This window comes from Bos taurus, chromosome 10 (genome assembly GCF_002263795.3).
Source record: "Bos taurus isolate L1 Dominette 01449 registration number 42190680 breed Hereford chromosome 10, ARS-UCD2.0, whole genome shotgun sequence".
Classification (NCBI taxonomy): domain Eukaryota; kingdom Metazoa; phylum Chordata; class Mammalia; order Artiodactyla; family Bovidae; genus Bos; species Bos taurus.
Window position 1 is genome coordinate 19,274,902 of NC_037337.1, and position 19,121 is coordinate 19,294,022.

Sequence of the window (19,121 nt, forward strand, 5' to 3'; positions counted from 1 at the left end):
CAAGCTTCAGCTACTTCCTCAGCAATGTGAGGAAGAAGCCAAGACCTGAATGTTCACTTTGCACACTGAGATGTCCCCAAATGCTGCTGCTCAGGGCAGCCACAGGACAAATGACTTGGCTTCATCTCAGTTCAAATGGCTGAAAACTCCTTCTCTCTCTAGTGTAGGGTCTCTAAGAGAAAAACCAACAAAGTGCATAAGTTCCTAAAATGCCAGAGGGATTATATTCAGTTCAGAAGGTAGGTGTCCCGTGGGACTCAGTGATTAGCCAGTGTGACGTTCACAGCCAACCTTCAGATGCTGGTTAGAGTGCACAGGAAAAGCTCTCCTTTGACGGTTCTGGGCACTTGGTGACCCTGTCCCCCACCCTCCTGGAGGGCTCCAGGCCTAGCATCTGCAACTGAGGGCAGGCCATCTGGAGTTAGAGCTCCAGACAAGTGCTGGCTTCTAGAACAAGGAACGAAGTGGTACTTACAGTTCTCTACAGACCCCAAAGAAGGAAACTGGTCACATCCAGGAGTGACAACAAGGACCACCAATGAATTCTTCTCTGATGTATGCCGTTTTTCTGCAAGGACAGGGTAATAAACTCAGTGGGGCTGACTTGCCGCCAGAAACATCAGGCAAAACCAAGGCCCTACAGGAGGGACCCCAACTCTAGTTCTTTCAGTTTGTGTGTGGTAAGAGGGAAAGGGGGGCGGACAGCTGCCCTTGGCACAGGTGCCACCTAGTCACCTGTTTGACTTGTTCTCTGGGGTCGTGTTCCCCTCCCCCCAGTGACCCACCCTGGCCCTCGCATGATGGACCTGCCAGCAGCTCTTTGCAACCAGGGCTCTCTGTTTCCGGCTTACAGGGGTTCAAAGACCGCAACAACTGCGTCTGAACTAGAGGTGGCTCTGGAGTATTGCTAGTCAAAGTGTGGTCTGCAGATTAGCTGATGTGCCAGTGGTGTTACTGGTTGGTCAACAGATAGGAAGCTTATATGACTCCAGAGTATAAGTCAGTTATGTCAGAGAAAACACAGTTTAGTGCTAACAGTTTCTTGTAACAAGCTTTTCTTGATGAAGGGAAGTTTTACATTCTGGTGAATATGCTTCTCATCTCATTGCAGACTGGCACTTGAAGTAGCACTGCTCTGGAGGGTTGCAGATGAAGGCGTCCAGCTTTGTAACAGGTTAGGAGCTGATGAGGAGCTAGGTGACAGGAGGGTCTGCCGTGCAGAGGGGGCCGCAAATGGCTTAGCTGGCATTCCAGCAAAGGTATGTAGCCACCAGACCATCCTGTTTCCTTCCTTCCTCTTCCCGAACAGGTTCTCTGTCCAAGGCAGACTTCTGCCCAACAGTGAAAAGCCACTCAGCTGGAGACAACATACTATCTAATACAGTTCAACAGATCCCAGTCTACACAGGGAAAAAAAAAAAAGCACCAAACCAAAACACAAATGGACAGTCTCTTCCCATCCTCCCACTGGTTCTTGTCCATGACCTTCAGGGTGGTACTGATTGTACCAACCCCAAGCATGAACCTCAGTGAACTCCCTCTATTCTGTTTCTGGAGCCACATTTGTCCCCATTGCCACCATAACATCCATGACTTCCTATGGAACTACAAAGTCAGGGGTAGGATGGTCTGGCACAGTGCAGGGAGAGAGGATTCAGAGCCACACTGGAATCCCGAACATTATCCATCTGTAGGCAGAAGGAACTCAGGAGCCTTGAACACAAGGAAGCCTGCTTAATCTCCTGCTCACTATACCACATGGCTGCATCTTGGTTTTCAGGCTGGCCAAGAAGCAAGCCAATCAGAGGTCCTTTCCTACTAGCAAGAGCAAACACATTCTTTCCCCTGCTGGTAAATACCCTGTTGCCCCACACTAACACCTGCTTATACCCTGGAGGCAGAAGAGAATTTGAGGCTATTCTAGAACAGGTCAACTCACAGCTCCATTCTAAACCCTGAAGACTCATGCCCACAACACAGAAGGACAACCAGACTGTCAGGGCAGGGAGTGCGCTCGACCCAGAATGTGCAGGGCCATCTCTACAAATCCCAAAGACCAAGGAGGGCTTCACTGAGAGGCAGGCATGAAGAGAACTATAATATCTCTCCTTAAACTACCGCCTTGTCCCTCGTCTCCTTGTCCCCACCGGACCCCACACACCACAGAGCCCCAGTATCACTGTGTGGAGAGTTCATCTGCACATCTACCCGGTAGGCATGCCAAAGAGGGCAAGGGTCCTAAGCTATCATCTTACCCTTCTGGACTTCAGTCTACCAAATAGAGAAATCTCAGCTCCCTAATACAACTGCCACTCCCCATCCTGAGGACGAGAGAGGCTGCACAAACACCAGGCTTATCTGAACTCTTACTGAGAAGACATGGGAACATGTAATTGCTGTTATCATATTTTGGTTTTTCTAAAACACACCTGCACTTCATTCTCTAAATCCCTGGTCTTTTAAGAAGGGAAAGGTCACAGACTCCTTTGAGGATCTGACAAAAATGAAAGGACTTTTCCCCTAGAACAAGGCCCCTCATTTAAGGACTTATCTCTCCACCCCTGGCCACCCATCTCATGGTGAAGAAGCCCTATCTTAAGTGCTCTCAGTGACTCATACGGGTCTGGGTTGATTAAAAAGACACAGAGTCATGGCTGCTGCTTAAACAAGCTCTGAGGAGGAAGGACCGGAGTAGGTGGTGATGTGAGAGCTGGCAAAACAGGAGGGACACTGGGTCATTTAAACGGATGTAAACAGAGGCCATCATTGTAGTTTCCGCCTCCAAGTCGCTACTCTGAAGAGAACAGGAAATAGGGGACAGGCAAGCTGCCTCTACACACACCCACACCCCTGCACTGGGAGGGACTGAGGTGTGGGAAGCAGGGTCTGGCAAACAGCTGGCTCACCAGCAATCGCACGGGCGCCCTTGCGATGGGCCTGGGCAGGACAGCAGGAAATTGAAGCCTCCAGTGCTCAGGAAGCAGCATGGAAAACAGAGCACTGAGCTGGGAGATCAGGAAGGGTTAGTTCTGGCTCAGTTCTGCTGCTGCCAAGCTGAGTGAGTCCTGTGGCTCCCACTTCCTCCCTGGTAAACAATGGCAGGGTGGGACCATTGTTTACTGGCTGCTCCTCCTCAGGGCCAACAGCTCAGGATTCCACAGACAAACCACACAGCCTGGGGTTCCCTTCCAGACCACTGCTCCCTCATCCCCCTGCTTTCACAGAAGCCCGCTCTTTCCCGGGTTCAATGAAAAGTCTGTATTTTTTTTTTAAGAAGTTAAAAAAATTCAAGGACTTCCCTGGCAGTCCAGTGGTTAAGAATCCATGCTTCCAATGCAAGGGATGCAGGTTTGATCCCTGGTTGGGGAACTGAGATCCCACATGCCACCTGGTGCAGCCAAAAAAGAAAAGAAAAAAAAAAAAAAAAAAAGGCAAACAGCCCAGAAGTATTTATAGAAAAAAAGTTATCTTCAGCACCCCTCTTCCTCTCTGATAGGATAACCACTATTAATTTTCTCTCCTTATCCCTCTCTTTTTAGCACAGTTTTGCCTTATTCATCACAGGTCAGGTCTGGAGGTGGAACTCTTTAGAACAGGGGAACCTGAGACCATTTTATCACCCAAATCCCACTGTTTGTGCTGTGCGGGTCCCAGAACTATGACCCTTCCATTTCGTTTCTGTTCTCCCTCCTCTGCCGTCTTCGCTTCCTTCCTGTTGCCCGAGATGTGGGCACCTCCAACACCATCGAGCCAATGCTCTTAACAGTCATCCCTTCCTTCTGTTGCATGTAGGGGGCAAAACCCTCAACCTGGATCCATCGAACATCTGCCTTTGGTGCACCTAATCCTGGTCTCTCATCTTGGCTGGGCCCTTGATGCCATCCTGAAAATCCCCACCACCACTGCTTTTTCCCAGTCTCTGCAACAGCTATTTCAGACTTGTACCATTTCTTCAAGTCCACAACCGTTTTGCCACTTGCTTTAATCTCAGCAGAAAGCCAGAAGGGAAGCCTGCCCACCCCCACCTTCCCCTCCTCCCTGACAAAACTGCCTGCCACACACACCTGGTCTTCTCCTCTCCTGCCTCAGTGGAAGGGGCTTCCTTTTACCTGTGGTCTGCAACTCTCCCTGGGCTCCTCTTGTATAAATTAGTTCCCTTTTCCCCCATGTCTTCAAATTATTTCTTTTTGCAATTCTCTCCCATCAGCATTAAAATATTTGCATGTCTTCCTGGTCTCAACTCATCCCAAAGAGTCTCTCTTTCTGTCGCCTTCTGGTTACAAAGAAACTCTATAGGAAATGTAGGCTGAGCAGCTCAGTGCTAAATTTTAAAGTCACATAGATCTGGGTTCAAATCTTGGCTGACACTTTCTAGCTGTGGGACCCTGAGCAAGTTATTTTCCCCTCTGAGCTGCAGGTTCCTCATCTGGTGACCATAACAGTATCTAGCCTATTGGGCTGTTGAGAAGATTAAATGAGTTAATGCATGTAAAGTGCCCGGCACATAAGAGGAGATGTGTGCACAGTCCTCTCTGTAGCCACTTCCTGACATCCTCTCGGCTCCTCAGTCCACTATAATCTAGCTTCCTTCACCATCACTCCTGGGAAAATACCTTCACCAAGGACCTGTGGTTCTGCAACTAAATGCAAGGGATTTTTTCAATTCATTCATTCATTTATCAGTTAATTTATTGAGCACTTACTATGTGCCAGGCTGTCCTAAGTGCTGGGGATACAACAGCAATCAAAACAGACAAAAATCCCTGCTTTAGAGAAGCAGCATTCTACTGACACTCACTTCTGGGCCTCTTGGCAGCATCAGACAGCCTTGGCCTTCTTGAAACTAAACTCCCTCAGCTTAAGGGCCACTTTCTGTCTTGGTCTTCCTTCTCAGGCCTTGAACATGCTTCCTTGTTCTCCTTTTCCTTCATCCTCCCCTACATGCTCATGTCCCCAAGCTTCCAGACTTCTCCTTTTCTCCTCACTTTACACTCTCTCAGGACAATGTCATCCACTTCCAGGGTGATTGATGATTCTTAAGTCTACCTTCCCTTCTGGAGCTGTAGACTCATACACCTCCACTCAGATGTCTCAAAAGCACTTTGAAACTTAGACACAGAATTGAACTAACTCTATATTAATCTTCCTAGCTGACCTCCTCTCTCAATTTGATAATAACACCATCTATTGAGTCACCCAAACCAGAAACCTCCCCCTCCCATTTTTCTGAGTAGATCAAAAGATCATTCACGTATACTTATTGACTGTCTCAGTTCAGTTCAGTTCAGTCGCTCAGTCATGTCCGACTCTTTGCAACCCCATGAATCGCAGCACACCAGGCCTCCCTGTCCATCACCAACTCCCAGAGTTCACTCAGACTGTATGTGGCAAATCCTGTGCTAAGCATTCAGATCTGTTGTTGTTGTTTAGTTGCTCAGTCGTGTCTGACTCTTTTGTGACCCCATGGACTGTAGCCCACCAGGCTCCTCTGTCCATGGGATTTCCCAGGCAAGAATACTGGAGTGTGTTGCCATTTCCTTCTCCAGGGGATCTTCCTGACCCAGGAATCAAACTCCTACATTGGCAGGTGGATTCTTTACCACTAGGGAAGCCCAAGCACTAAGATTATATAAACTAATAAGAGGGAGAGGGACCCTGGTGGTCCAGCAGATAAGATTCCACATTCCCATTGTAAGGGGCCCAGATTCAATCCCTGGTTGGGGAAGTAAGATTCCATATACTGCAACTAAGCCCACGCACCAAAACTACTGAGCCCACGTGTTCTAGAGCCTGTGCACAACTAGAGAAGCCCAAGCGCTGCAATGAAGACCCAGTGCAGCCAAATAATAATAAAGGAAAGATCTAACTAAGTGTTGTGACTACAAAGTTGATAGTGGCTCTCGACCTCATCAGCATCTTCCCACTCGCATTGGGTTAAATGCCTTAATTCAGCCTCTTGTGAATTTTCACCTAGATTATAAAAAAATCTCCCCAGTTGTTCTCCCTACTTCCATTTATATACCATGTCAATCGACTATCCTTTGTGATCTTTTAAAATGAAAGTCAGATTATGACTTTCAAAATCCTACGGTGGTTCCCCACAGATTTCAGGATAAAGTGCAGAATTTGTTGAATGATTATACAAACTTGTCTTTCTCTGCTCCTGTTTGGGAACTCTCCCAGGAGCACAGTGAACTCTTTACAGAACTCTGAAAGTGCTACATTTTCTCACTCTTTTTCTTTGCATGTATTGCTTCCTCCAATTGAAACAAACTTTGGATTGCCTCCATATCTCACCTGATTAAGAAACAGCTCTGGTTTTCCTTCTGTAAAACTTTGTCAGTCCCCTCCCCTTTCCTAGCAGACCTTCCTATGTGATCATGAAGCAACATATACATACATTTTTCATAACAGGTATCTTAATATATGCTGTTTATTTGTCTGTCTCCTCACCAAGGCTGTGAGTTCCTCAACAGCAGGGACCAATCTCAGTGTCTTTGTATTCCCAGTGCCTGACACACGGTAGTCATTCAATAAATGTTTGCTGAAAAGAAAAAATGAATGATGCTAGAATGTTTTAAATGCATATTTAATTCTATATATGCATAATGACTGTGCTACACAATAATCAGGTATAAATGGCAAACAGTTAATATAGAGATAACTTTTATACACCCAAACCTAGTATTTCTGAAGATCTAAGATTCAGTTGCCATGCTGTAAATGCTCAGTCGTGTCCGACTCTTTGCGACCCCATGGACTGTAGCCCTGCAGGCTCCTCTGTCCATGGGATTCTCCAAGCAAGAATACTGGAGTGGGTTGCCATTCCCTTCTCCAGGAGATCTTCCCGATCCAGGGACTGAACCTCTGTCTCTTGTGTCTCCTGCATTGGCAGGCGGGTTCTTTACCACTAGTGCCATCTGGGAAGTGGGATTCAGGTGGTGGATAGCAATAAGACACCCAGACATCCAGAAAGTGCCTTTTCAGATACTGCTCTGAAGACTCTTCGGTCCACAAATCCAAAGATTTGGGTCTTTCTACTTCTCTGGAAGGCAGTACTCCTTCCTGCAACAGATATCTGGAAACCATGTCTTCACCTCAGTGCGTAATAGTCTGTCCCTCGACCCACGCTGCTCCTCCCTGAATCAAAACATTTCCATCACAGCAATGTGTTAATTCACAGACTCTTAGCAGCATGAAGAAAATACCACTCGCTTTGGTAATAAAGTGGCATGTGTTTTGGCTTCTGGAGTAAAAACTAAGGAAGTCAACCCAGTCAGTCTCTGGCACATCCCACTCGTTCGGGTCCGCCCTGCCCAGCAGTCCTGTGCTCTCCTTGATGGGGCCGGTGCTGGTTCTTCCTCTCCCTCCCACCTTTATATGCATGGCATCCAGGCTTCCTCTCCCCACACTTGACCTAATGAGAGCCCTTGGAATCATTCATTTCTCACTCATTCCAACAAGGATATACCGAGCACTTACTGTGCATCTGGACCTGTGGTAGGTACTGGGATGGTTAAAAGGAAAAACAAGCCCTGGTCCCTGCCCTTGAGGAGCTCACAGTCTAGTGGGAGAGACAAATATAAACAACAGTTACAAAACAGTGTGATTAAGGCTACAGTAGATATTATAGCTGCCTCCTTCCAGAGGCAGAGAGGAAGACTTAACCTTGGAAGGGGACGTCTGAGCAGGACTTTGAACCCTGAGTTGGAGTTTGCCAGCTACCAAGAGGGAAAAGGTATTCTAAGCCTGGGCAGCTGCTGATACACAAGAGCAGTGGTTCGTACAGGAGAAGAGGCAAGGCCGCCCTGTCAGACTTCTCCTGGTAAAGTGGGAGTCTGAGAATCTCCCTGCCCCGGCCTGGAGCCCCCGAGTGCTGCTGAACTCTGTCTGGACCATGGTGCCTCCTCCCATGAGTTCTACAGTTCTTTTCCCTCCATAGATTACTAATACCTACTCTGAAGTACAATCCATCTAGCCCATAGGTGAATCCTGAATGTTTTCCTTTCTGTCTTCTTTTGTAAAATTTGTAGTTAGAAGTTTTATTTTTGGCTTTACTTTTCAAACTTAACCTGTACTTGTTCACTCCCCTCGTCCACTGAAAGAACATCTCCCTATAATTCTAGATCCTAAGAGATAACTTTGGTTATCATTTTGCATACATCCCACTTTTTTTAACTATATAGATTTATTTTAAAAACAAAAATGAGAGCCCAATACATATTAGTAACTTTTTTCCACTTACCAAAATGATTTGCAGATCTTTTAATGTCAGTATATATAAACCTACATCATTGTTTGTAAGTGTTTAATGCAATTCCATTTTGGAGATATACTTTAATTTTTTTTTTCATTTGGCCACGCCATGCAGCTTACAGGATCTCAGTTCCCCAACCTGGGACCATGGCAGTGAAATCAGAATCCTAATCATTAGGCCACCAAGGAACTCCCAAACATACTTTAATTTTAAAAAGCTGAAATTAGCAACTTCTTTCCTCTTTGTGGACATTTGGGACTACTTCTAGGTTTTCAATATTATAAACAATTCTCTAGTAAATATTCATATATATATTATTTTTAAAGCAATTGTGAGAGATTTTAGTAGGAAAATTCCTAGAGGTAGAAATGCTAGGCCAAAAATATGGAAGTATTTCTTCCTTTTATTATTTATTTGGGTCTTTGCTACTGCACATGGGCTTTCTCTAATTGCACCAAAGTGGAGGCTGCTCTCTGGTTGTGGTGCGTGGGCTTCTCGTTGCAGGGGTTTCTTTTGTTGCAGAGCATGGGCTCTAGAGTGCACAGGCTTCAGGGGTTGCAGCATGCTGGCTCAGTGGTTGTAGCACCTGAGCATGTGATCCCCACAGGATGTGGGATCTTCCCTGACCAGGGATCGAACTTGTGTCCCCTGCATTGGTAGACAGATTCTTAACCACTAGGCAAGTCCAAGTTTTTAGTTTTGACGCTGCCCAATTACTCTTCCAAATTATTGTACTAGTTTATCTGAACCAACATACATGGGCCCATCTTTCCGTCCTTCTAAAATGGCTGCTGCTGCTGCTAAGTCGCTTCAGTCATGTCCGACTCTGTGCGACCCCATAGACGGCAGCCCACCAGGCTCCCCCGTCCCTGAGATTCTCCAGGCAAGAACACTGGAGTGGGTTGCCATTTCCTTCCCCAATGCATGAAAGTAAAAGGTGAAAGTGAAGTCGCTCAGTCATGTCTGACTCTTAGCAACCCCATGGATTGCAGCCTACCAGGCTCCTCCGTCCAGGAGATTTTCCAGGCAAGAGTACTGGAGTGGGGTGCCATTGCCTTCTCCCCTTCTAAAACTAGATCATCTCAATCCCTTTCCATCTGAGATACAGCACTGTTTTAATCTGTATTCCTGTAACAGTCATTGAATTTCAGCACTGCTTTGTATTTACTGGTCATATTTTTTGTACTTTTTTCCCAATAAAAAACTTTTTTTTTTTTTTTACAAAAACTTTTTTATTGAAGTATAGTTGCACTGTGCTTTCTACTGTACATCAAAGTGACTCAGTTACACACACACACATAAAATTCTTTTAAAAATGTTCTTGTCCATTATGGTTTATCCCAAGAGAGTGGATCTAGTTCCTTGAGCTGTACAGCAAGACCCTGTTGTTTCTCCATTCTGTATGTAACAGCTGGCGTCCCCCAACCCCAGACTCCCAGACCACCCCTCTCCGTCTCCGCTCCCCCTTGGCTACCACAAGTCTGTTCTCTAAATCTGTGGGTCTGTTTCTGTTTTGTAGATAAGTTCATCTGTCTTGCATTTTTTAAAAGTTAATTTTCTTTTATTGATTTGCAGAGCTCTTTCTAGATTTTAACCTTGTCTTTTAAGGTTACATATTTGCCTCATTTTGTCCTTTATTTTCTAACTTAAGGGTTCTTTTGCTTTAATTTGTATGTAGTCAAATCTGTTAGTCTTTTCCTTTATGGTTTCCTTTATTGACTTGTTTAGAAAGGCCTCTTCTACCCTGGGACTAAATGAATTGTTCCTTTGAGTCCTAATAGTTTGATAGCATATCTTTAGATCTTTAGCACGCCTGGAATTTACTTTTGTGCTTGGCATGAGGTAAAGATTAAAAAATTTTCCAAATGGATAACCGTCAACCAGTCATCCTAACATATTTATTGACTAACACATCTTTTCACTTTTGATTGGAAATGTTTCCTTTGTCATATATTAATTTCTCATACACACACACACATACATGAACCTTTGCTTATCTCTGGAACTTCCTTCCTCGGCAGTCCTATAGTCATGGAAATCTACCGTGTTGTCCTGCTGTCCTCTTTGGTCACTCTGCCTCTGCTCTTTCTGGGCCCACACTCCCAGTCCCGTGAGGGCTGTTTCCTCTCCTCCACCAAGTCACCTGTACTACACATCGTCCACACCTGCCAACCCTCTGGAGCCTCATTCACGGTTACTCAACTACCAACACCTACAGCCTTTTCTACTTCCCCCAAAACTGAAGCCTGCCTCTCCCTACAACTTGCTCTGAGAGGCAGCTCCTTCTCACATCCTAGGCGAGACATATGGGGGCTGCTTCCAGGCCATCCACCCTCTTCCATCAAGTAAAAAAACAACCACCACCTCTCCTCTGGAAATCATGACATTCAGCTGTAAAATCTTGAACCTCTCCTTGTCAGAACACTCTGCAACTTCCTGGTCACTTCTTTATTTACCTAAGACTTTGGATTCCAGTCTCCAGTGTTCCTCTCTGTCTGAAAGCTAGTCATAATCCTAGGTGACTAGGTGATTTCACCTAGTCAAATCCTAGGTGACCCAAGAGGAAGAACTAACCCACATTCTGGCTTAGCAGTCATCCAGTGACATCCTCCTTTTCCTCCTCAACACCCTCTCATGGTCACCTTTAGGACTCATTCTCTCAAGCTTTAGCATTCAGCTAACTGTCTGCTAGCTAATCGGCACCTCACACTCAACAGGTCCAAAACCAAACTCACTTTTAATCATTCCCGTCTGCCTCCAACCTCTTAATCTCTCTCTCTTTTCACTCCTTCCCTTGCTCTCCTACTATTTCCTCTATCTTTGTGAATGGCAGCTGAATACATTTAAATTACTAAATCGCAAATCTGGAGTCATCCCCATAACCCCCTTCTCCATCAAAACCCCTACTTTTCAAGCATCCCACTTCCTAAAACTTTTTTCTTTTGAAAAAAATTTTACTTTTCTATTGGAGTATAGTTGACTGACAATGTTGCCTTAGTCTCAGGTGTACAGTAAAGTGATTTGATTGTCCATATACATGTATTTATTCTTTCTCAGATTCTTTTCCCGTAAAGTTCATTACAGAGTATTGAGTAGAGTTCCCTGTACTAAACAGTAATTCCTTGTTGTTAATCTATTTTATATAGTAGTATATATATGTTAATTCCAACCTCCTAATTTATCCCTCTCCCCCACCTTTCCCTTGGTGACCCTAAGTTTGTGAGTCTGTTTCTGTTTTGTAAATAAGGTCATTTGTATCACTTTTTTAGAATTTTACATATAAGTGATATCATATGACATGTGTCTGTTCTGTCTGATTTACTTCACTTAGTATGACAATCTCTGGGTCCATCCATGTTGCAGCAAATGGTACTATTTCATTCCTTTTTATGGCTGAGTAATATTCCATTGTGTAAATGTACCACATCTTCTTTATCCATTTGATTGTCAAAGGACATCTACTTCCTACATTTTTCTTCAATCTTTCTAGTTTTCTCTGTCTGTACAGCTGTCAACCCACTTCAGCCACTTTTCTCGCTTATCTAGACCACTGTAAGAGTCTTTTAAGTGGGTTTCCTGCCTCTAGTCCCATTCCCCACCAATCCCCAATGCAGTCAGAGTTTAGTTACATCACTTATCCTGTTTAATGGCCTTTATTGGCCTTCCTTGACCTTAGGATGAAGTTCATGTTCTTTATCAGGGCTCCCCAGGTCATTTCATGACCTTGCATCTACCACCTCTTTAGCTTCAGAACTTGCTGATTCACCCTGTAGCTGTGTGCTTCATGCTGACATCACTGATCTTGAGTTTCTTAAATATGTCATGAAAGCTTCTTTCCTAAAGGCCTTTCCTGCATGTATTTCTTTCTGTGTAGGTTACTAACTCCACCTCCATCAGCTCCTTTCAGATCTTATTAGACAGCTCTTATTGGAAGTCTTCTCAAAATGTACCCCCTATGCATGTGCACACACACACACACACAGACACACACACACACATATCAGGTGTTCCCAAAGCACCTGTGCTTCAGTTATTGGCAAAAATCACACTTTACTGTATGTCTGTCCACTTTGAGACTGTAAATTCTTAAGTATTCTAAAAAATTCATTTAAAAATTTTATACAGCTTTTAAATGTTACTTTCCATTTAAGATTATTACAAAATACTGGCTACCTTCCTTACACTGTATTTACACCTTGGAGCCGATCTTACAACCAACAGTTTGCACCACCCACTCCCGCACCCCTATATTGCCCCTCTTCCCCTCAACTGGTAACCACTAGTTTGTTCTCTCTATTCTGTGAGTCTGTTTCTTTTTTGTTGTATTCACTAGTGCACTGTATTTTTTAGATTCCGCATATAAGTGATATCATAGAGTTACTTGTCTTTCTCTGTTTGAGCATTACGCCCTCCAAATCCATCTATGTTGCTGCAAATCACAAAATTTTTGTATGACTTTTGTATGGCTGAATAGTATTCCACTGTGTGCGTGTGTGTGTATACACACACATCTTCTTTAGCCATTCATCCGTTGATGGACACTTAGGGTGCTTTCATATCTCAGCGATTGCAAATACTGATGCTGTGAACACTGGGGTGCATTCTAGTTAATGTGTTTGTTTTTTTCATATGTTTAGCCAGGAGTAGAACAGCTGGGTCATATGGTAATTCTATTTTTAGTTTTTTGAGAAACCTCCACTCTGTTTTCCACAGTGGCTGCACCAATTTACATTCCTACCAACAGTGTAGGAGGGTTCCTTTTTCTACATCCTCACCAATGTTATTTGTGTTCTTTTTGATGATGGCCATCCTGACAGGGGTGAGGTAATACCTCATTATGGTTTTGATTTGTGTTCTTTTTGATAATGGCTATCTTGACAGGTGTGAGGTTAATACCTCATTATGGTTTTGATTTGCATTTCCCTGATAATTAGCAATACTGAACATATTTTCACATTCCTATTGGCTATCTGCATTTCTGCTTTGGAAAAATGGCTATTAATTTCTTTCAACCACATTTTAATTGGGTATTTTTTTGATGTTAAGTTGTATGAACTGTTTATATATATTGGATATTAATCCCTTCTCAGTTGTATTATTTGCAAGTATTTTCTCCCATTCAGTAGTATCTGGTCTTACATTAGGTCTTTAATTCATTTTGAATTTATTTTGTATATAGCATTAGAGAATATTGTAACTTCATTCTTTTACATGGAGCTGTCCAGTTTTCCCAGCACCGCTTGCTGAAAAGCTTGTCTTTTCTCCATTGTATATTCTTGCCTCCTTTGTCGCAGATTACTTGACCATAGTGTATGGGTCTATTTCTGGGCTGTCTCTCCTGCTCCACTGATCTATGTGTTTGTTTTTGTGCCAGTTCCATACTGTTTTGGTTACTGTAGCTTTGTAGTATGAGACTGTAAATTCTTTAAGGACATAGGCAGCTCATTAATATTCTTTGGACCAGTGCTACTGACAATTTATAGTTGCTTAATAAATGCTGCTTGTATTAAGGATGAATGGAAGGGGGGAAGCCAACTAGAAATACTACTGGAATCTGCAAACAATGGGCCAGGGCTCAAAATATTCACAACTTGAGTGCTATCGATTAAAGCAATTAGATGTCAGAAGTTACTATTTGAAGTAATTAACACTGAAGTGTTATCAGAGTTTAATCCTACAAAAGGACAGTGAGGTTCCCAAATCCCTAACTGGTATAATGCTTGATAAAGGTATTCATGAGTAGACTGTCCCTACACTGCACAGTGTAAAAAGCAAAGTCTTGGTAGACAAACAGACCTGACTGGAATTTGTACTCTGCCATTGCTAGCTGTGCAACCCTTAACCTCTTTGAGTCTCAGTTCTGAAAGATAAGTATAACACCAACCTCCCAGAGCTGTGATGAAGATTAGAGGGTGTAACATACAGCAAGTGCCAGATACTCAATAAATGCTAGTTTCCTTCCATTTTTCACTTGTCTTTTCCTAAAAAGTCACTTTTGCAGCTTGGCTGGAAGAGCCTAGGGGCAAGTTGCCTTGTGGGAAAACCACACCACAGAAGCAGCCCTGAGGGCCTTCCATGAGCTTCTTATAGAACCCTGAGGGCTCCACTACTGTGTGATGCCACCCTGCGTGGCAAACAGGCTGACCCACCACCATATTGGGTTGGCCAAAAAGTTCATTTTCTGTAACATCTTAAAAAATCCTTAACAAATTTTTTGGCCCACCCAGTATAAAAGGGACATGGGCTTGGAACTCTGAATCGGCCTCAAACTAGGACTGTGGCCCTAGTCAAAAGACCAAAGCCACAAATGTGAGATCCTAGTTATCCCCAGGACAAGACTGAATAGGACTGTAGTTAAACTTTTCATCCAGGAGAGGATACCTGGCAAGCCATCTCCCTTGCTCCCATCCCAAAGCGTTACAAAGAAAGGAAGCTTACTGACTGACATTCAAGTGGCCAAGCACTCAAACTTCCTGCATCTAAGCACACACTGCTAGAGAAGAGAGTTTCACACCAGAATCAAGCCACAACCAACCTCAAGATGTGGACAGAATGATAGCACCCTGCTGCTAGCTAGAGATCAGGGTTGAGTGCATGGCCAGGGAGCTTAAGCAATAACAGTAGCTTAAAACAGATGCAGGAAATAAATGAGAGAAGTTCCTGACCCAGTAATAGGTCTTATTCACTACAACCATGAATAGAGAAGAAAAACAAACCCATTTTTCTGTTACAACAGACTACAAACCCTTAAGCCTTGAGGCAGATCACAGAAAATGCTTCTCTTATACATGTCTCACCTCTCCAGACGCAACTTCCTCTCTTCAGCTGCCCTGGTCAGCGGCCCCACAAACGTGAGAGAAAGCTTGTCATCCAATTGGTTAAACCTCTGGATGATGCACATCGACTCTGATCTTGTCACTTATTTCCAGGGTTAGCAGAAGAAATTTAGGAAAATACAGAAACATAAGAGTAATAACCTCTTTCATTTCTAAAAGAAATATGAGTTGGGCAGCAAAACTCTGTTTTGTATAACTGTCATCTAAGGAATGTCACTCAGCATTGAGCTCTACAAGGACTGGGTGAGCAGCCACTGCAGTCACAGACATTCAGCACACCTTGACAGGAGTTTAGGGCAAAGATCAGAAATGAGGCACTCTGTGGTCTGGGAAAACTGGCAGAAGAAGCCCTCAGAAAGTTAAGATATTTTCAGAAGAAAATTGTATTAATCCAATTTCTTGTATCTTTCCATACATAGAAGAGCACCAGATATCTGTTCCTCGTGACCGAGAACAGCCTTCTACCGAGATGTGTGCTTGACCGCATGGACCCCTTTCTCCACAATCACCTATGTGCTTGTTGACCCACTACTTACTGGAGCAGGTCTCCAGAGCTGTGAGAGAGGTTGTCTCCTGGGTTATAGTCCTGAGTCCCCAAATAAAACTGAACTCACAGATCTCAGGCTATACATTTTAATTTCAGTTGACAAATCATTAGGAAAAGGATTGAGGTTTATGCCTTCAATGGGCTAAGAAATCCACAACATGCCCTAGCAAAACTGAGTAGCTGTAAGGAAAAAAAAAAAAAAAAAAGACCCCACCTGCTGTTAAAAACAAATCAAAAAAGAGGGAATCAACTGGCAAAAAATCTCCAGTGCTGTGATTCACTCTTCCGTGTGGAGGTGAGGAAGTGGAATGGAAGGAGATGGGAGGAAAGGCAGCTTGAGGGTTTAACGTTTTACATTTTGTTTCATTTTAAAAATCACCAAGTTCTTAGGCTTCCCTGGTGTCTCAGTGGTAGATGGTAAATAATCCACCTGCAATGCAGGTGACCTGGGTTCAATCTCTGGGTTGGGACGATCCCCTGGAGGAGGGCATGGCAACCCACTCCAGTATTCTTGCCTGGAGAATCCCCATGGACAGAGGAGCCTGGCAGGCTACAGTCCATGGGGGTCACAAAGAGTCAGACACGACTGAGCGACTAAGCACTGCACATTAAGAGACACAGGTTATATCCCTGGTCTGGGAAGGTCCCACGTGCTGAGGAGCAACTAAGCCCAAGTGCCACAACTACTGAGCTGTGCTCTAGGGCTAGAGAACTGTGACTACTGAAGCCCGAGCATCTAGAGCCCAGGCTCTGAAACAAGAGAAGCCACGGCAATGAGAAGCCCGCATGCTGCAATGAAGAGTAGTCCCCGCTCATCGCAACTAGAGAAAAAGCCTGTGTAGCAATGAAGACCCAGCACAGCCAAAAAAAAAACAAACACCCAGTTCTTCCTTCTAGTTCAAAGTTTGTAAAGACACTCATCATTATCTCCCTGTATCCTCAGAAATGCTTGAAATGTAGACACATTAGAAAATAAAAAGCAGCAGTAGCTACTTGCAAGTTAGGCAACTTGCCAAAGGAACATAGTTAAAGAAGTGATCAATAAACATTCTGTGGCTGACTCCTGAGTAGATCATGTTTCAGACCCTAAGTCCACTACTGTAATCGGTCTTCAAGCAGGGGAAAGGGGACGCAGAGATGGCTCAAGGAAATAAGACTGGAATTTTTCATAAACCAGGCCCAGACTACCCATACACATCTAGATCACGCTGAGCTTCTTGGGTTCAGCTGCGAGAAGAGGGGCTGGTAGAGGCCAAGCTATCTTAGGCCCAGGGATTCCAAATGGAACACAATTATTTTGCCCTTTGCTAAAAATGATTCTCCTGATACCTATTCTTCTCAAATCACTGTATTTCTCCTTCTTATATAGCCCTCCATCCTCCACATACCCCATCACAAGAAAAAGAATTCTACAAAACTCTCTTGCTGCATTGTTTTCTTCCTCTTCGCTTTTAAGACAATATATATAACTGGCAGTCAAGTCTTCTGCATAATCAGATTTAGCCACTTTACCTGGACTTTTTAACTTATATGCAGAGTACATCATGCAAAATGCCAGGCTGGATGAAGCACAAGCTGGAATCAAGACTGCCGGGAGAAATATCAATAACCTCAGATATGCTGATGACAGCACCCTATGGCAGAAAGTGAAGAAGGAATAAAGAGCTTCTTGATGAATGTGAAAGAGGAGAGTGAAAAAGTTGGCTTAAAACTCAACATTCAGAAAATGAAGATCATGGCATCTGGTCCCATCACTTCATGGCAAATAGATGGGGAACCAATGGAAACAATGAGAGACTTTATTCTTTTGGGCTCCAAAATCACTGCAAATGGTGACTGCAGCCATGAAATTAAAAGACACTTGCTCCTCGGAAGAAAAGCTATGACCAACCTAGACAGCATATTAAAAAGCAGAGACATTACTTTGCCAATAAAGTTCCATCTAGTCAAAGCTATGGTTTTTCTGGTAGTCATGTACAGATGTGAGAGTTGGGACTATAAAGAAAGCTGAGCACTGAAGAATTGATGCTTTTGAACTGTGGTGTTGGAGAAGACTCTCGAGAATCCCTTGGACTGCAAGGAGATCCAACCAGTCCATCCTAAAGGAAATCAGTCCTAAATATTCACTGGAAGGACTGATGCTGAAGCTGAAACTGCAGTACTTTGGCTACCTGATGTGAAGAACTGACTCACTGGAAAAGACCCTGATGCTGGGAAAGATTGAAGGCAGGAGGAGAAGGGCATAACAGATGATGAGATGGTTGGATGGCATCACCGACTCGATGGACATGAGTCTGAGCAAGCTCCAGAAGTTGATGATGGACAGGGAAGCCTGGCATGCTGCAGTCCATGCGGTGTCAAAAAGTCAGACACGACTGAGCAACTGAACTGAACTGGACTTTATCAACTCCATCAAGCACCCCAAGGCTATGCCTTGTCCTTGTCACGGGGAAGGTTAAAGTGTACACAGCCTCTAGTTCAATTAGAGCAGAGAGAACCAATCAGCATTACTCTTTCTCCCTAGCCCAGCTGCCTCTTATCGGCTTCCCCTATATGTTCTCTAGATGCAGTTCCAATGCATCTCCAATTCTGTGATGAGTTAAGAGCAGCTTGAGTTAGGACCGCAGCATACTGTGTTCCTCCTTTTCATGAAATCACATGCTAATACTCCAAATTTGAAACTTGAAAGACAATCAATTCTAAATGAAACCTGCAGATCATCTTTTTGATGATCTTGGACATAAAGAACAGTCCCTTGGACTGCAATATCAAACTAGTCAATTCTAAAGGAAATCAATCCTGAATATTCATTGGAAGGACTGATGCTGAAGCTAAAGCTCCAATACTTTGGCCACCTGATGCGAAGAGCCAACTCATTAGAAAAGACCCTGATGCTGGGAAAGATTGAAGGCAGGAGGAGTAGGGGGCGACAGAGGGCGGGATGGTTGGATGGCATCACCAACTCAATGAACATAAGTTTGAGGAAGCTCCAGGAGATGGTGAAAGACAGGGAAGCCTGGCATGCTACAGTCCATGGGGTTGCAAAGAGTCGGACATGATTGAGCGACTGAACAACAGGACACAAACAAAAATCATGAAACCTTTTTACAAACTTTTATACGAAGTAGCCCTTTAAAGTTAATTTTAATATATTCAACAAATAATTAAATATCTATGTTCAGGGCATAATTATAGAAGGAATGGCCAAAGGAGGAATTTTAGGAGATTCAGATTATCATGAACTCTGCCACTTATCAACCTGGTCACTTAACATCTGAGGATGAGCTAATCAAATATTGATAATGGCTGTAGAAAGATCCAGATACTCATACAATAATCTTCCTTCCATTCTACATTAAAAGGTCTGGGAACGGGATTATTCTGTTCAGGGACAATGGCATCCTAAAAAACTCACAGGGATGTACATGTAAACATCAGAACAGGATGAGAACTTTATGATAATCATTAAGGACTACGGCTT

General features: G+C 43.8%; 1 protein-coding gene and 1 long non-coding RNA gene across 5 annotated transcripts in view; one reads left to right on the forward strand and one right to left on the reverse strand.

Annotated features, from left to right (window-relative positions):
* The window catches only part of LOC132346341 (uncharacterized), a 76,266-nt gene extending 59,275 nt beyond the window's left edge, over positions 1–16,991 (forward strand). Inside the window, exon 3 of the long non-coding RNA XR_009496144.1 lies at positions 15,513–16,991. This is a non-coding gene — a long non-coding RNA (uncharacterized lncRNA). The remainder of the gene's footprint in view (positions 1–15,512) is intronic.
* Positions 1–19,121, reverse strand: part of HEXA (hexosaminidase subunit alpha) — a 34,150-nt gene that overhangs the window by 12,811 nt on the left and 2,218 nt on the right. For 2 of the 4 annotated variants that reach the window (XM_005211270.5, NM_001075164.2), the window contains 1 exon segment: positions 476–568. In XM_005211270.5, the coding sequence (XP_005211327.1) occupies positions 476–568 (93 nt within the window). 4 annotated transcript variants of the gene reach the window in all.